This window comes from Sinocyclocheilus rhinocerous, unplaced genomic scaffold, assembly GCF_001515625.1.
Source record: "Sinocyclocheilus rhinocerous isolate Xijiao unplaced genomic scaffold, SAMN03320098_v1.1 scaffold1893, whole genome shotgun sequence".
NCBI lineage: Eukaryota > Metazoa > Chordata > Actinopteri > Cypriniformes > Cyprinidae > Sinocyclocheilus > Sinocyclocheilus rhinocerous.
In genome coordinates, this window is record NW_015654502.1 from 595,711 (window position 1) to 610,766 (window position 15,056).

At 37.5% G+C, this 15,056-nt stretch overlaps 2 protein-coding genes across 2 annotated transcripts in view; both read left to right on the forward strand.

Annotated features, from left to right (window-relative positions):
• Nucleotides 1-5,096, forward strand: part of LOC107717259 (uncharacterized) — a 9,537-nt gene extending 4,441 nt beyond the window's left edge. Inside the window, exons 5-11 of the mRNA XM_016523943.1 lie at nucleotides 1,276-1,393; nucleotides 1,482-1,592; nucleotides 1,671-1,842; nucleotides 1,932-2,094; nucleotides 3,052-3,240; nucleotides 3,326-3,500; nucleotides 4,873-5,096. Coding sequence (XP_016379429.1) covers nucleotides 1,276-1,393; nucleotides 1,482-1,592; nucleotides 1,671-1,842; nucleotides 1,932-2,094; nucleotides 3,052-3,240; nucleotides 3,326-3,500; nucleotides 4,873-5,096 — 1,152 coding nt within the window. The remainder of the gene's footprint in view (nucleotides 1-1,275; nucleotides 1,394-1,481; nucleotides 1,593-1,670; nucleotides 1,843-1,931; nucleotides 2,095-3,051; nucleotides 3,241-3,325; nucleotides 3,501-4,872) is intronic.
• Nucleotides 5,097-5,446: 350 nt separating this feature from the next.
• Nucleotides 5,447-15,056, forward strand: part of LOC107717267 (uncharacterized) — a 16,089-nt gene continuing 6,479 nt past the window's right edge. The window contains exons 1-9 of the mRNA XM_016523949.1: nucleotides 5,447-5,640; nucleotides 8,557-8,714; nucleotides 9,005-9,232; nucleotides 10,926-11,261; nucleotides 11,334-11,708; nucleotides 12,687-12,857; nucleotides 12,938-13,095; nucleotides 13,188-13,325; nucleotides 13,498-13,645. Coding sequence (XP_016379435.1) covers nucleotides 5,447-5,640; nucleotides 8,557-8,714; nucleotides 9,005-9,232; nucleotides 10,926-11,261; nucleotides 11,334-11,708; nucleotides 12,687-12,857; nucleotides 12,938-13,095; nucleotides 13,188-13,325; nucleotides 13,498-13,645 — 1,906 coding nt within the window. The remainder of the gene's footprint in view (nucleotides 5,641-8,556; nucleotides 8,715-9,004; nucleotides 9,233-10,925; nucleotides 11,262-11,333; nucleotides 11,709-12,686; nucleotides 12,858-12,937; nucleotides 13,096-13,187; nucleotides 13,326-13,497; nucleotides 13,646-15,056) is intronic.

The following is a 15,056-nucleotide window of genomic DNA, read 5'->3' on the forward strand; positions in this document are numbered from 1 at the left end:
ACACTCTAGCCCCCCCCCTGAACACCCCTCCCTCCCTCTCTTCTCCAACCATTCAACCTGTGCTTAAGGTGTGTGTACAGGATGTGAACCGGGTCTTCAGAAAACAGAAGACTAAGAAAGCTTCAAGCCCAGATGATGTTTCACTTGCCTGTTTAAAAGTCTGCGCTGACCAACTGGCCCTCATCTTTACACAGATCTTCAACAGATCTCTGGAGCTGTGTGAAGTTCCCTTCTGCTTCAAACACTCCACTATCATTCCGGTCCCCCAAAAAAAACAAATCACTGGATTTAACAAAACTACAGACCTGTTGCTCTCACGTCTGTGGTCATGAAGTCATTTGAGAGACTGGTGTTGGCCTATCTAAAAGACATCACTGGACCCTTTTCTGGATCATCTTTAGTTTACGTTTAGTTTAGTTTAAAATTAGAGATGCAGTCGTCAGTAAAATGACGGGGGGAAAAAACATTAGGGTTGTACTGCTGTGGTACAGTGGAAAAAATTTTATTTTGCCTACTGATTCTTTGCAACCTCATCTTTAGGATGTGAAAATAAAACAAATTTACTTTCACAGCATAGGACACAGCGTCTTCTCGACATCAATAAGATAAAGTGCTTGAGGGTGGGTCAAGTTGTTCACGGCCGGCCAACGAAGAACATAGGTGTGCATTATGCCAATGTGTTACCCAGTGACGTGGTGTATCCTTCACGGAAGTGGGATTCAAACTGATGACTCATTTTGGCTGTTCAGAGTCTATTCTTTCTTTTGGGAGACAATAACTGTATTTATCGTGCACTTTCTAGCTTTACAACTGTGCAGATTGTTTACATTCACGTACAGCTATATTACACACTGCATGAAAGGCAATATTCGAAATGGCATAATGGGACACTTTAAATAATAAAAATAACAAATAAATTAAAGTGTAGAATGATTTTTTTTAAAATTATGAGTAACTCAATGGAAATGTAAGTAGTGCCATAGTTATGATATGACTGTGTAAAGATCCTCAACAGCAAGCAAAAACTTGATCTTTTTAGTTTTTTTATTCCTTCTTTCAAGTGTCATAATCCATAGGACGCTTAACTGCATAAAAGAAAGGAACACAGTATGACTGGATAGCATTACAACAAAGTACACAATGTGAGGGACTTGCACAAGACATTGAGAGTGTAATACAGCCCTGTTTACACACAAGTGAGAGCTTAGCACAAACAGCGGTAGGTTAACACTCTGACCTATTTGTCATTAAACTACCCTTGTGTTTTCTTAAAAGGTGAGCATGTCTAGAAGCATGCTGGAGACCGTCCTCAAACACTGGGACTCCCGTGGGAGCTTAGAATGCAATGTGCAGCTCAACTTCTCCAGGCCTGTGTACACAGTTAAAACAGGAGGTGAGTGGCCAGAGACAAGGGCAGGAAGTAGAGAGGGTTTCATGACCACTGTTTATTAGCAGCCTGCTCTCTGTTTGCCATTGTGCAGAGGCGGGCTTCTTTGGTCTGCTTAATGCCGTCCCTGTGGAGGTCAGGAGGTTGATTCTGGCCCACAGCCAGCAAACCAACAGCCATTTTGAGCCCCTAGATACAGACCGAGGTATGTAATACATCAATATGTCTTATATATACACACAACCAGTGTATTAGACATGTTTAATGAGATATGTTTTGTTAGGAAACATCAAAGACAAAGAGGAAGATTGGGACTCTCATTGGTCCAGTAAATCATCAGCGTTCGATACGTCCGACATGAGGCCTGGAGGAGTCTTGAACCCAACAGCATGTCTACACCCGGGAGACATTCTTCTCTTTACCGTGACCCAACAGCACTATCCTCAGTATGATGTGTAAGTACATGCTGACATGTGATTCATCTGCAGCCCATCCATTTTCACTGTCCCAGATTGTCACAGAGGGAATCCTGCTTTTTTCACAGAGACAGCTTGTACAACACTAATGATGCGTTTGACTGGGGACCCTTCAGATTACTGGCACAGGACCAAGAACTGGCACGATCTACCCACTCCCTTTTTTCCATAAGTCTCCATGAGCCTGGGGTGTACACCTTCAAACTCAGCAGCCACCAGCATAGGCACATGGTATTATGATCCATTTTCATGTTATGGTGGATAACTGTTACATGTTATTAAAATTATGTACTACTAAATAGTAAATAAATTAAACAATAAAATACTAAAAACTAAAATCAATTGTTTTAAATGCAAATTAAATTTAAGTTTTTTTTTTCAGTTAAATATGTTTACACACATACTTTGGTAAAATTACAGCTTTACATATTTTAATACAATAAAAACAGCAATATTGTGAAAAATTATTTAATTTATTTAACAATTTTAAATCATTTTTCTATTTTCATATATTTTAAAATGTAATTTATTCCTGTGAATCAAAGCTGAATTTTCAGCAGCCATTAGTCCAGTCTTCAGTGTCACATAGTTCTTCAGAAATCAATCTAATTAATTGATTTGGTGCTCAAGAAACATTTGTGATAATTATCAATGTTAAAAACAGTTTTGTGTAAACCGTGATACTTTCTTTTTCAGGATTCTTCGATGAATAGAAAGTTAAAAAGAGCAGCATTTATTTTAAATAGAAATCTTTTGTAACATTATAAATGTCTTTACTGTCACATTTCATCAAATAATGCATCCTTGCTGAAGAAAAGTAATACCTTATATATAATTATAATTCTTTTTTAAATCTAAGTGATTAATAAATCATTTTCACAAAATAAATATTTAAATAATTTTCTATTTCACTTTGTTTAGTTTATCTTAATTTTAAATATTTAACTATTTGAAGATTGAAATTCTTGGTCTGAGACAAGGAAAAAAAACAAACAAACAAGGGAAATCATAAAAAGCAACTGAAAAGTAGAAAAAGTAAAAAAAAAAAAGTTAAAAAAAAATCAAGGTATGATAAATAGTTTTCAAAACTTTCACATAAAAAATAAAAAGTTTAAATCGTTAAAACCAAAAGTTAAAATCAACCACTATGTCCATTTATTCATTGATGTTATTGTTTGGTCCTTTTAGTATGTGAGGGTAGTGCCTGCAGGTGGAGAGTGCTATGACTCTGGACCCTTCTTCCCTTCTGACCCACATCATTTGACTCGCATGGGCATCGCACAGAGACGCCAACTGCTGCTCCGCCCCGACTGGCTGATGATCGGTGGGCTTTTAGTAGGAGCTGTAGTAATCCTGTGCTTGTGTGTCATAATATTGGTAAGTGTTAAGGAAGGCTTTAACAAAAACCTTGGGGTTAACAAAGCTTGGCTTATTAAAGCGACTGAACACTGTGTCCTCACAGATCCTGTTCAGGGAGTACGGCTGGCCTGAGAAACTGCCAGCTCAGGCCAGGTACCGTGATCTGCAGCTAAGGTACAACATGGACGACTATTCATCAAAGGGCTCCAGGGTGGTGGCTGTGAAAAAAACACATCGAAACCGGCAGGTGGGGTTGACTGAGGATTCAGTGCAGAGAGGTAACCACTGACGTCAAAAACCACAGACACATGAGCAAACCTTTTTTTTTGTATTACCAGGGGCTACATATGCTACCTTCTTACACAATTAGACCCACCTTACACAAGATCCCTGTGCGACCCAGGTTCATCCCCTTGACCATAATGCCTCATGTACAGCCACATCACATTCGATACGAGTTAAAAGATTACACAGACTTCACATACACTAGTAACAAACATTGTTAACACTTTGCAATTAGGAACTAACAATGAACTTGATCTTTTTTTCTTTTTAACGTTTTTGAAAGAAGTGTCTTTCCATGGCTGGAAAGAGACTTAATACATTCAAAGTGACAGTAAAAAGTACAAATTTTAATAAAACTGTAATAAAAAATTACAACTAATTTAATTTAAAACAACTGTTTTAATATATTTTAAAATATAACTTTCTTCTGTGATGTCAAAGGTGAATTTTCAGCATCATTACTCCAGTTTGCAGTGTCACATGATCCTTCAGAAATCATTCCAATATGCTGATTTGCTGCTGAATAAATATTGCTTTTTATTATCAATATTGATAACAGTTGTGCTGCTTAATATTTTGTGGAAACTGTGATAGTTCAAACTTAGACCAAAAAATTTAAAACGGTAGTGTAGAACCTTATTGTAAAATGTTATCCAAATATGATTCGATTTGGAATTATTTGAGACTGAATAAAAATTATTATTATTATTAATTATACATTTTGTTTTCATTTTTCCCCAAGTACAAACATACTATTGGTGGCAGGAAGTAACTATTTTTATATTATAAAATATAACATTATTTGTATTATATATATATATATATATATATGTAGTATTATATACATTTATAATATAATATATCTAATGGCCAAAAAACAGACAAAAGGAAAACATTTGATCAATTAAAGCTACTTTTTTTTTAGATAGAAAAATATCTATGGATGCTTGAAAATGAGCAAACATGATTTTAGACATGACACCCAATGCTTTTTGAACATTATCAAATTACAAGGAATCCCTCTGTACTTCACAATAAAGGAGAAAACAATTTCCCCAAGATCTCAAAAGCTTGTTTCTTTATTTGCTCCAAGTAGCATTTGAACATCCATTGCCAAGATTCCTTGTCTGCTTAAGATCACCATGATATCAGGCTTCATTCATCATGGCTGTAGCAAACTGACCTATTTTAAGTGCAAGTTTAGGATACCCCTGACGTTTTGGCAGAACCATATCTCTGTTTGACAAACACTTAGAGTCCTAGACAGCATCATACACAGTTACCAAAGATTACTCTTCGCTCTCAATGCAACGATTGGGTGTGACACATTTGGCTGTCCTATGGTATTGTATTGGCTCTGTCCAGAGCTAGAATTCCCACAGACTGTGCTCACATTGCCCGCAGTGGTGGCTCTGGTGTCAAATGAATTCTGGGACTATGAAGAGCAAGTGGATCTTGAAGCCTTCAGCTCCAGCACCTTCTATGACATCCTACTCAAGCACAGCGTGTCTGTCACAATACGTCTCGGGCAGCTCAGAGGAGAGGTGAGACTCTATGAGAACAACAGTCTATTTCCCGCCCCTATATGAGCTTCAAATATCACCCTCGTAAAGTTCAAATATATTTACCCATATTGAATAACATCACTGAGATGCTCAGTTGTAATTAACAGTCTCTCTTGTTTCATGCTTCACTATGATACTATGTGGGATACAGCAGTGAATTGTTACTTCCCTGGGGCGAAGTGTGTGGATCAACTTGTAAAATGAGTTGTAAATATAGCATCCCTTTGTCAGCTTGTTTCATTGATGGAAACATGCTCCCTGTCTAGGTGAAGCAGCTCTATCAGGGGGTGCTGGGGAAGTTGAGAGAGCTCCACCCTGGCTGGAGGATGTTTGGAGGGAAAACCGAAGGTCTGGAGAGGCAGGTGGAGCAGGAGATGGTGCGACGAAGAGCACTGGGCAATCAGCTGACACAGCTACTGGACAGCCAGCTGCAGATCCTGCGGGTGGAGATGAGATCGCAGCAGGCCATGCAGAAGACGTTCAGAGCGCGACTGAGAGAGAGCGCGAGGCTTCTGAGACTGCTGGCTGAGGGTCAGACCTCACTCTGGGATAAACACATCAAGCAACAGTATGTCATGGAGAGGCAGATATGTATCTGTCTGTTTTATCTCTGCTTGTTTATGTGTTTGTGTGTGTTTGAAACTTAAAGAAAAATCCTCAACCACAAAAAAGTGGTTCATTAAAGTCAATTGATTAAAAATATATTATCAAATTAATCATATTATAATAATCAAATGAATCACACTTAATCGTATACATTATATATTTGCTTAGAAAAGCCCCCAAATGAAGCCCCATTTCATTTTTGTTGCAGACAAATGCATTGAATGGACATTACAAAAAGTGACTTAAGAAGAATAGACTACTGTTCAAAAGTTTTTGGTTAGTAAGATTTTTTTTTTCAGCAAGGAGACATTTAATTGACATTGAATTGAAGACATTTATAATGTTACAAAAGTTTTACATTTCAAAAAATGCTGTTCTTTTGAACTTTCCATTCATCAAAGAATCCTGACCGTTTCCATACAAATATTAAGTAGCAAAAACTTCTTAAACATTGATAATAATAAGCAATGTTTCTAGAGCACCAATTCAGCACGGAATGATTTCTGAAGGATCATGTGACACTGAAGACCGGAGTAATGACTGCTGAAAATTCACCATCACAGAAATAAATTACATTTTAAAATATATTCAAATAGAAAACAAGTAGTTTACATTGTAATAACATTTCACAGTATTACTATTTTTACTGTATTTTTAATCAAATAAATGCAGACTTGGTGAGAGATTTCTAAGAGACTGCATTCAAAAACATTTTAAAATCTTACCGACCCCAAACGTTTGAATGGTGGTGCATTTTTTTGTTTTTGTTTTAATTTCATATCATCGAAGTCTATCACTGGCCTACAGATCACTGTGGTTTTTACAATTTACAGTTTTACAATTAAGTTGTCGATCTGTCCGAGGTAGGCTATTCACATAGGATGCATTCTTTTATTTCGCTGTCATGTTTTTAAAATAGTCTACATCCAGGCAAGACCCCTCCCCCCTCAAAGGAGTAAAATTTGCATTAACCTGTTGTAATTTGCATTAGTGTTAACTAAAAGCAGTAGAATGTTATTGTGTGGCTTCATTTAGATGGCTAAGTACATGACTGTATACTCAAAATTTCAGGGTTCTCAATGACTGTATTGTATTTATTTGTAGAAGAACATGGTTTGTATAACGGAGAATCTCATATCATCTTCATCCCAGCCCTCTTATCGCATTTCCAGATCAATAATCGCAAAGGAAGTGAGTAGCTTAAAGCTTTGTTCAGAGTGCACACAACTGTGATTTACTTTCACATCCGATCTTTAGGATTGACTGTTTAGTAACTGCTGTGATGAAATTGGATCTGTTTGTTTAGAATGTGCTGTTTGTATCCGATATGTCTGCCTGGATGCAGTATGAGTTACGCATTAGCATAATATGAAGAAAGTAGGTTTCATTGGGAAAAACTAGACATTTCGCCTCTCCTCATATCTATGATGTCATTGCTCAACACGCATCTCATCAGATAACATAAGCATCAGAGGCATCAGCAAGGCGTCCTTGACGCCCCGGAAGGGCACGACACAGCCAGGCCACCGTAAAACCAATGTCTACCTGACTTCAATGCCTCTGGATCTGACTGCTGAAAATTCACCATCACAGAAATAAATTACATTTTAAAATATATTCAAATAGAAAACAAGTAGTTTACATTGTAATAACATTTCACAGTATTACTATTTTTACTGTATTTTTAATCAAATAAATGCAGACTTGGTGAGAGATTTCTAAGAGACTGCATTCAAAAACATTTTAAAATCTTACCGACCCCAAACGTTTGAATGGTGGTGCATTTTTTTGTTTTTGTTTTAATTTCATATCATCGAAGTCTATCACTGGCCTACAGATCACTGTGGTTTTTACAATTTACAGTTTTACAATTAAGTTGTCGATCTGTCCGAGGTAGGCTATTCACATAGGATGCATTCTTTTATTTCGCTGTCATGTTTTTAAAATAGTCTACATCCAGGCAAGACCCCTCCCCCCTCAAAGGAGTAAAATTTGCATTAACCTGTTGTAATTTGCATTAGTGTTAACTAAAAGCAGTAGAATGTTATTGTGTGGCTTCATTTAGATGGCTAAGTACATGACTGTATACTCAAAATTTCAGGGTTCTCAATGACTGTATTGTATTTATTTGTAGAAGAACATGGTTTGTATAACGGAGAATCTCATATCATCTTCATCCCAGCCCTCTTATCGCATTTCCAGATCAATAATCGCAAAGGAAGTGAGTAGCTTAAAGCTTTGTTCAGAGTGCACACAACTGTGATTTACTTTCACATCCGATCTTTAGGATTGACTGTTTAGTAACTGCTGTGATGAAATTGGATCTGTTTGTTTAGAATGTGCTGTTTGTATCCGATATGTCTGCCTGGATGCAGTATGAGTTACGCATTAGCATAATATGAAGAAAGTAGGTTTCATTGGGAAAAACTAGACATTTCGCCTCTCCTCATATCTATGATGTCATTGCTCAACACGCATCTCATCAGATAACATAAGCATCAGAGGCATCAGCAAGGCGTCCTTGACGCCCCGGAAGGGCACGACACAGCCAGGCCACCGTAAAACCAATGTCTACCTGACTTCAATGCCTCTGGATCTACCCAGCCTCTGCACAGCCTGCCCTTCACCTCCCTCAGTACCTCCTTCTGATTGCACATATCACATGGACACTTCAAAGCCCAAATCCTCCACTCATCCCAATGTGTTGGCATTCCTTAACCTTAGTTTTTTTTTCAATACCATAGTAAACTCATAATAAATAACTGTTTCATTAAAAAATATCAAACTTTAAAGTATATAAATAGTTTCTTTAACATTGTTATTTAAATGTTATGTTAATCCATGATTCATAACCTACTGTATATGTTGTGCATTGCAGTGTTCTGGAGCGAGTAGCTGTGTTGGCTGATGAGATGACTGAGAAGGTATCAGTGGAGAGCCAGAGGCTGGGGGCCTGGGTTGTGCTTAAAGAGGGCACTGGAGCACAGCTATTATGCCCTGCTACTGGATCAGTCCTCAGTAGGGAAGACATCATCGGTGAGACCTTTTCAGATATTAACCATGTAATTCAGACCTAATGTTGTCACTGTTTTCAGTCAGCTGCTGTGCAATCATGTCCCCTAGCCTAGTGGAATATAATAGAAAATAGCCATACTTGAAAAGCCTGGCTACACCACTAGGTGGAGGTATTTTACAACATTGCCCACGCATTGCTGGTCAAATCCTGACAAATAGCTTCTGAGGCTGAACTTGGCATGTCTGTTGCATGACTGATTGATTAAAGTCTGTAGAAACACAGAAAGATTTCACTCTTTTTCCCTCCGCAGCTCCTGATGGATCTGTTAGAGCTTGTGATGCCGTTCATGTAAACCCCCTCACAGGCCTCATTCAACCCAACTCTAATGCCCATATGTTACTGGCCAGTGGACACAGCATGCCAGTTCCCCCGGACTTCTTCCTGCACACCCAGACTGGCAAACTAATGCCTGTGGCTGGAAACGTGGGCTTTGATCCTGCTTCCTCCATCCTTGTCTTTACAGCCGATGCTTGTGTGGGTGAGTCATTCGGTATGCTAGTTAGTACATTTAAATGAATATTCTGAGTTCAGTTCAAGTTAAGCTCAATCAACAGCACTTATTGTTGATTACAGTAAAAATAATTCAAACTAGATAATAATTCAAAAAGAAAGAAAAGGAGATTACGGTGAGGTGCTTAGGATGTAAGTACAAGGGGACAATTTTTGAAGGATGTGCAGCTTTTTATTTTAAAAAAGTACTTACATTATTTTTGGTTAAACCTTGTGTATTTGGCTATATGAACTGTAGAGTTATTCCTGTCATTTGTGACCCTGGACCACAAAACCAGCCATAAGGGTAAATTTTTCGAAATTGAGATTTATACATCATCTGAAAGCGGAATAAATAAGCTTTTCATTGATGTATGGTTTGTTGATTTTTGACATAAAAGAAAAATCAGTAATTTTGACCCATACAATGTATTTTTGGCTATTGCTAATATACCCCAGCGACTTAAGAATGGTTTTGTGGTCCAGGGGCACATTTTTATTCCCATTTTAGATGTTACATTGTCATGGCAATGAAGCCAAATTGAATATAAATTTAATTTAACAGTTTAGGTTATTTAAGTTACTAAGCTAACTACTTTTTCCTCACTAAAGTCACATTGTCATGCGTATTGTTCACGTCTTGTTGCTGTACTGTTGAAACGGTATTGCAACATTTACAGATTTGACTATTCACTTCCATTGTAAATGCTCCACTGTAACCCAAGTAAAGGAGGGATAAGTGGTAACCAACATTGTGCCACAAATGTCATTTATTGAAATTCTCAGTCTCCAGTTCCTTCCTATTTGATGTTCTGTAAAACTTATCTGAATTAGTTAGCGCCAGCAACCAAGCTTAGCAAAGGGTCATTTAATATGGGATCTCATTGCAACAGTGCAAGAGCTTTCAGAACTCTTGTCATTTTGATAAATTTTTCTTATATGATCACAGTAGTGATTAATACCAAATATCAGTTTTATTGAATTATTAATAAAAGTTTAGTTACAGGTTAATAGGTTATGTACATTAAGTGTTATAAATATTATAATGATATATGTTTAAAATATTTTGTTAATTTGTTTTATTAATTTTTAAAATAATTTTTACATTTTTATTTTTATTTATAAAATATTTGTTTGTATAAAATATTTTTATTTGTCAGTTTAATATTTATAGTAGTCTGATTAAAACTTTTTAATTGATTTTTGCTAATTCAAGTGTACAGTACTTACAATAGAAATAATTGGGGGTAATTTTTACTTAAAAGTGAAAATGTGAAACTTAAAAATTTTCATAAAAGTACTTACATTATTATTATTATTATTATTATTACATGTGTATTATGTGAGCTGAAAAAGTTCTAGCCATTTTTATGGTCATTTTACGTGGTCATTTTGGTCATTTTATTTTGGCATGACACTGAGGCAAAAACTCCAGACTTCAAACTTCAGAATCAAACGGGTTAGTTTAGGAAAAGGCTAGTGATTTTTTCACATTCAAATCATATTAACACACACACTGTTCACATCTTGTGGCTATACTGTAAAATTAAAAAATTAACATTTATTAACATTTCTAACATTTTTAACATATATGTTAACATTTGGATTGGCCCCATCCACTACTGTTGTAAATGTATCACTGTTGATTGAAATTTTATTGAACCCAGCATTTTCTTTCTTAGGTGAGGTGGGAAAATGGGAATCACCCCTGCTGCCTTTCATTCCGTACCCTCCATCCCGCCATGCTGAAATCCATGCTGCTTTCAAACTACGGGGGCTTCGTTCAGGCCAAAGGCTGGTGCTCGGAGGACCCATGTGTGACTGTGACACTGGTGTTTTGGTGCCTATTCTGGCAGTCACCATCCATCCACAAACAGGATTGGTTTATCCTTTGGGAGGCGTGCACACGTGTCCCATCTCGCGTCTGCGGCAGCCTATTCAGATAGGCTGTCCCATGCTGGACCCACGTACTGGCAGCCTAGTGCTCATCACGGGCGTCAGTCTTGATCCCCATACAGGTCCGTTTTCTGATTGCTGAAAAAATGTCTCGGTATGTTCAAACAGCCTGATTGATGAGTGCCTCTGTTCAGGGGCTGTATTTCCAGTTGGGGGGCTTCTCCTAGGTGAGTCCTTCATCGAGCCCTTGAGTGGCCGGATGGTGCGGGTTGGTGGAGGCAGCGTGCGAGGAGGAAAGATGGTGCCTCATGCTGGGGGTTTCCAGGCTCTGCTGGACAGCCAGGCTCTGGGCGCTTGCTTGCGGGTGGCAGAGCTCCTGAAAGGATTCAGTGAGGAGTGGAGCTCAGAAGCTGCAGATCCACAAGGTGACCTGGACAGACTCTCGGCAGCAACATCTGAGCTGGAGCAGGCCTGGAAAAGCAGCCAACACTGTATGTTGCAGCTGCTGAGTCGCCTGGAAGCCGTACAGGAACAGGCCAGGGGTGTGGTGGAGAATGGCGGTAGTGTGGGTGGGTAGGAGCTCCTTGATCTGCACATTAATGTAAATTAGGTTATTGCAACAATTGTCATTCTAACAAAATTGTTATCACAGTTATTGATACTTTGGTAAAATTGTGATGCAGTGGCTCCGCCTTAATAGCTATAAAAGCTGCCTTAAAAACTGATCAGATGTAGATTGCCAACTGTTGTCTACCATTTTCTTTTCTAATGTTTATGGAGAATCTCTGTGCTTGGATAGTGTTAAACAAAATGTTATGGGAATGATCAAAAAATATGATGTGGATAGTAACTAAAAAGTTCACTTGAATCACTTAGAAATAACTTTCAAATGAGGCTTTTTTATTTTCTATTGGCTGTGAATGTGTTGACATATTTTCCTCCATTGTGATTTGCTGTCTCTGCAGTTTTTAATCAAGCCACTGCATAATTTAACAATTTCTTTCAAGAAAAATGACTAACAAAAATACTTTGCAGTGTCCCATTTCATTCCAGTCCATGTAATATTAATATCAAATCACTTTTTACCATTTTATGAGCAGATTTTACTGAAAACCATGCTGTTCAGAGACATCTCCAGTTCATTCTTGTGTGATGTTCTGTAAGGCTTGTCTGAGTGAGTTGGCAACAGTAGGCAATGGGGAGCGGAGCTTAGTGAAGGGGCATTTAATATGGGATTCAAACAGTGTTTGTACCAAATATAAGCGTTGTTATAATATCACTAACATTAGGTTATGTAGGTAAGTGATATTAATTTAAGGATATGCTATAAGGTACAATTCAAAAATCTCTGATGCTCACCAAGGCTGCATTCATTTGATCAAATACAGTAAAAACAGCACAATTGTGAAATACTATTACAATTTTAAATAACACTTTTCTATTTTAATATATTTTTGAATATAATTTATTCCAGTGAATTCCATCTGATTAAAGCTGAATTTTTGCTAAAGCTAATTTTGCCTCCTTGCTTTCTTCCCTTCCTTTAGGGGAAATCAAGCTTCCTGGCATTGAGCTCTCCTTGCCAGCTCTCCCCGGGTTGGAGTATCCTGACCCTGGAGGCTCGGGATTGCATGTCCCAGTTCTGGGAGCTCAGTTGGACTGGGTGTCAGGATCTATGGTGCCCCTGGCAGGAACCATGGAGGATGCAGATGGTAAAGGTAATGGAGATTACTAGTAACGTCCAAATCCTGTTACATTAATCTCTAGATGTTAACCTAGAGTATATTATGACTCTCAGGGCTAGTTCCCATACATTTTGGAGCGCAGACGGTGGACCCAGTGACAGGGGTGCTGTCTCCGGTTGTGGGGGCCTGTCTGGATGTTTGGAAACGGACTGTGGTTCCTGTAACTGTGTCCCAGATTCTGACATTAGGAGAAAACCCAGACAGTGTCACAGTGAGCGAAGTTGAACTAAATCACAGCCGCATAAAAGCTCATTTGGCTTGAGGGTGTTTATATGTGTGCAAATGTGTGTTTGTTCGCCTCAGGTGGAAGCCCTCCAGAAGGAGAGCAGTGTACAGGGCAATTACTGGCGTGAGCAGACACTGAAGGAAGAGGAGATGGTGGGAGATTTTGACAGAGCCGTTAAACACCATCTGTCCACATCCATACACGAGTCTGACTGTGTGAGTTGACGCCACAGAGATGACACTACGCTCTGTGGCCTATTTAAAATGCAAGTCTTTGAACCAAGTGTCTATTTTAATTTTTGTGAGTGTCAGTGTGATGGGAAGCGTTTCCACCATCCCTGCATCCTGAATGAGATTCTGTGCATGTTCATGTGTGTTCGTGAAACAGATAGACTGGATGGACAGAGACAGGCAGCTCAGGGAGACCGCCGCTGAGATTCAGGAAAGTGCTCAGTGTGAGGCCCAGAGAAAAGCTCTCCAGAACTCAGAGTTATCGCTGTTCCTACCAGCCCATGTGTTACACACTCTCACAGGAGGTCAGTCCTCGCACTCATATTCCCACTGAGAGCGCAAACGGCTATGCTTTAAAGATTCAATACATAGAACTCATGATTTGAGGTCGGTAAGATTTTTTTTTTAATGTTTTAGAAAGAATAAAGTCTCTGATTCTCACTAAGACTGCTATTATTTGACAAACAAACTGTAAAATCAGTAATATTGTGATTATTATTGCAATTTAAAATTGTATATTCTAATATATTAGAATATACTGTGACTGTGACAGCAAAGCTAAATTCTCAGCAGCTGGTCTTCAGTGTCACATGATCCTTCAGAAATCATTCTAATATGCTGATTTGGTGCTCAAGAAATATTTTGTATTATTATCAGTGCTGTGCAACAGTTGTGCTGCTTAATATTTTTGTGGAAACCATGATAATATTTTTTCAGGATTCCTTGATGAATAAAAAGTTAAAAAGAACAGAATTTATGGTCACACTTTATTTGAAGGTCTCACTGTTAACTAACTATTAATACTAACTACTAACTAGTAATATGCATGCTGGTTAATAGTGAGAATCGGTCCTTAAAATTAAGTGTTACCGAATTATTTTGAAATACAAATCTTTTGTAACATTATAAATGTCTTTACTGTCACTTTTGATCAATTTAGTGCATTCTTGCTGAATGAATGAATTTCTTTCAAAAAATAAATCTTACTGACCCCAAACTTTTGAACAGTAGTGTATAATATATAGACAAGTAAGAGACTGCTTTTGACAACTTATTTTACAACTTATCTGTTTATGTTAAAGAGATAAGTAGTTACAATAGTCAATAGTTACAGTTCTGTTTTTATTTGCTCACCTTCATGTCTTGCTTACGTAGAACAAAAAATTTTAGAATTTGAAGAATCTTCACACAGGTCTTTTCTATACAACAAAGCAGTATAGAACAAAGTAGTATGGCTGCTCAAATGCAAAAATTAAGACAAACCCCTGATGTTACTTAATGTTAGTGTTGTTCACATAAAGCTATCATATAACTTGATAATATGGCATATGAGTCACATGGACCAATTTCATAGTGCTTTTTGATGCCAATGTTTGGAGCTTAACCAACCCAGTCTCATTAGAAAACGTAACTATTTTACAATGTAATTCGTATGTACAATTAAAAAAAAAAAAACATGAACCTCTAAACCTAACCATCACTAGTGCCTAATTAGATCATAAGAAAACATACAGATAAGATCATACAAATTCATATTTAATTAAAAAAACAACAACACTTGCTTCTCTAATCTTTTTGTATTTTATCTTTGTTTTCTTTTTATTTATTATACAATTAACAAAAGCACAAAAGGCCTCTAGCACTAGCTTGCTCTATACTTTTTTTTTGTTCTATCTGTTTTCTTTTTATTTATTATATGATTAAAAAAAAAAAAAA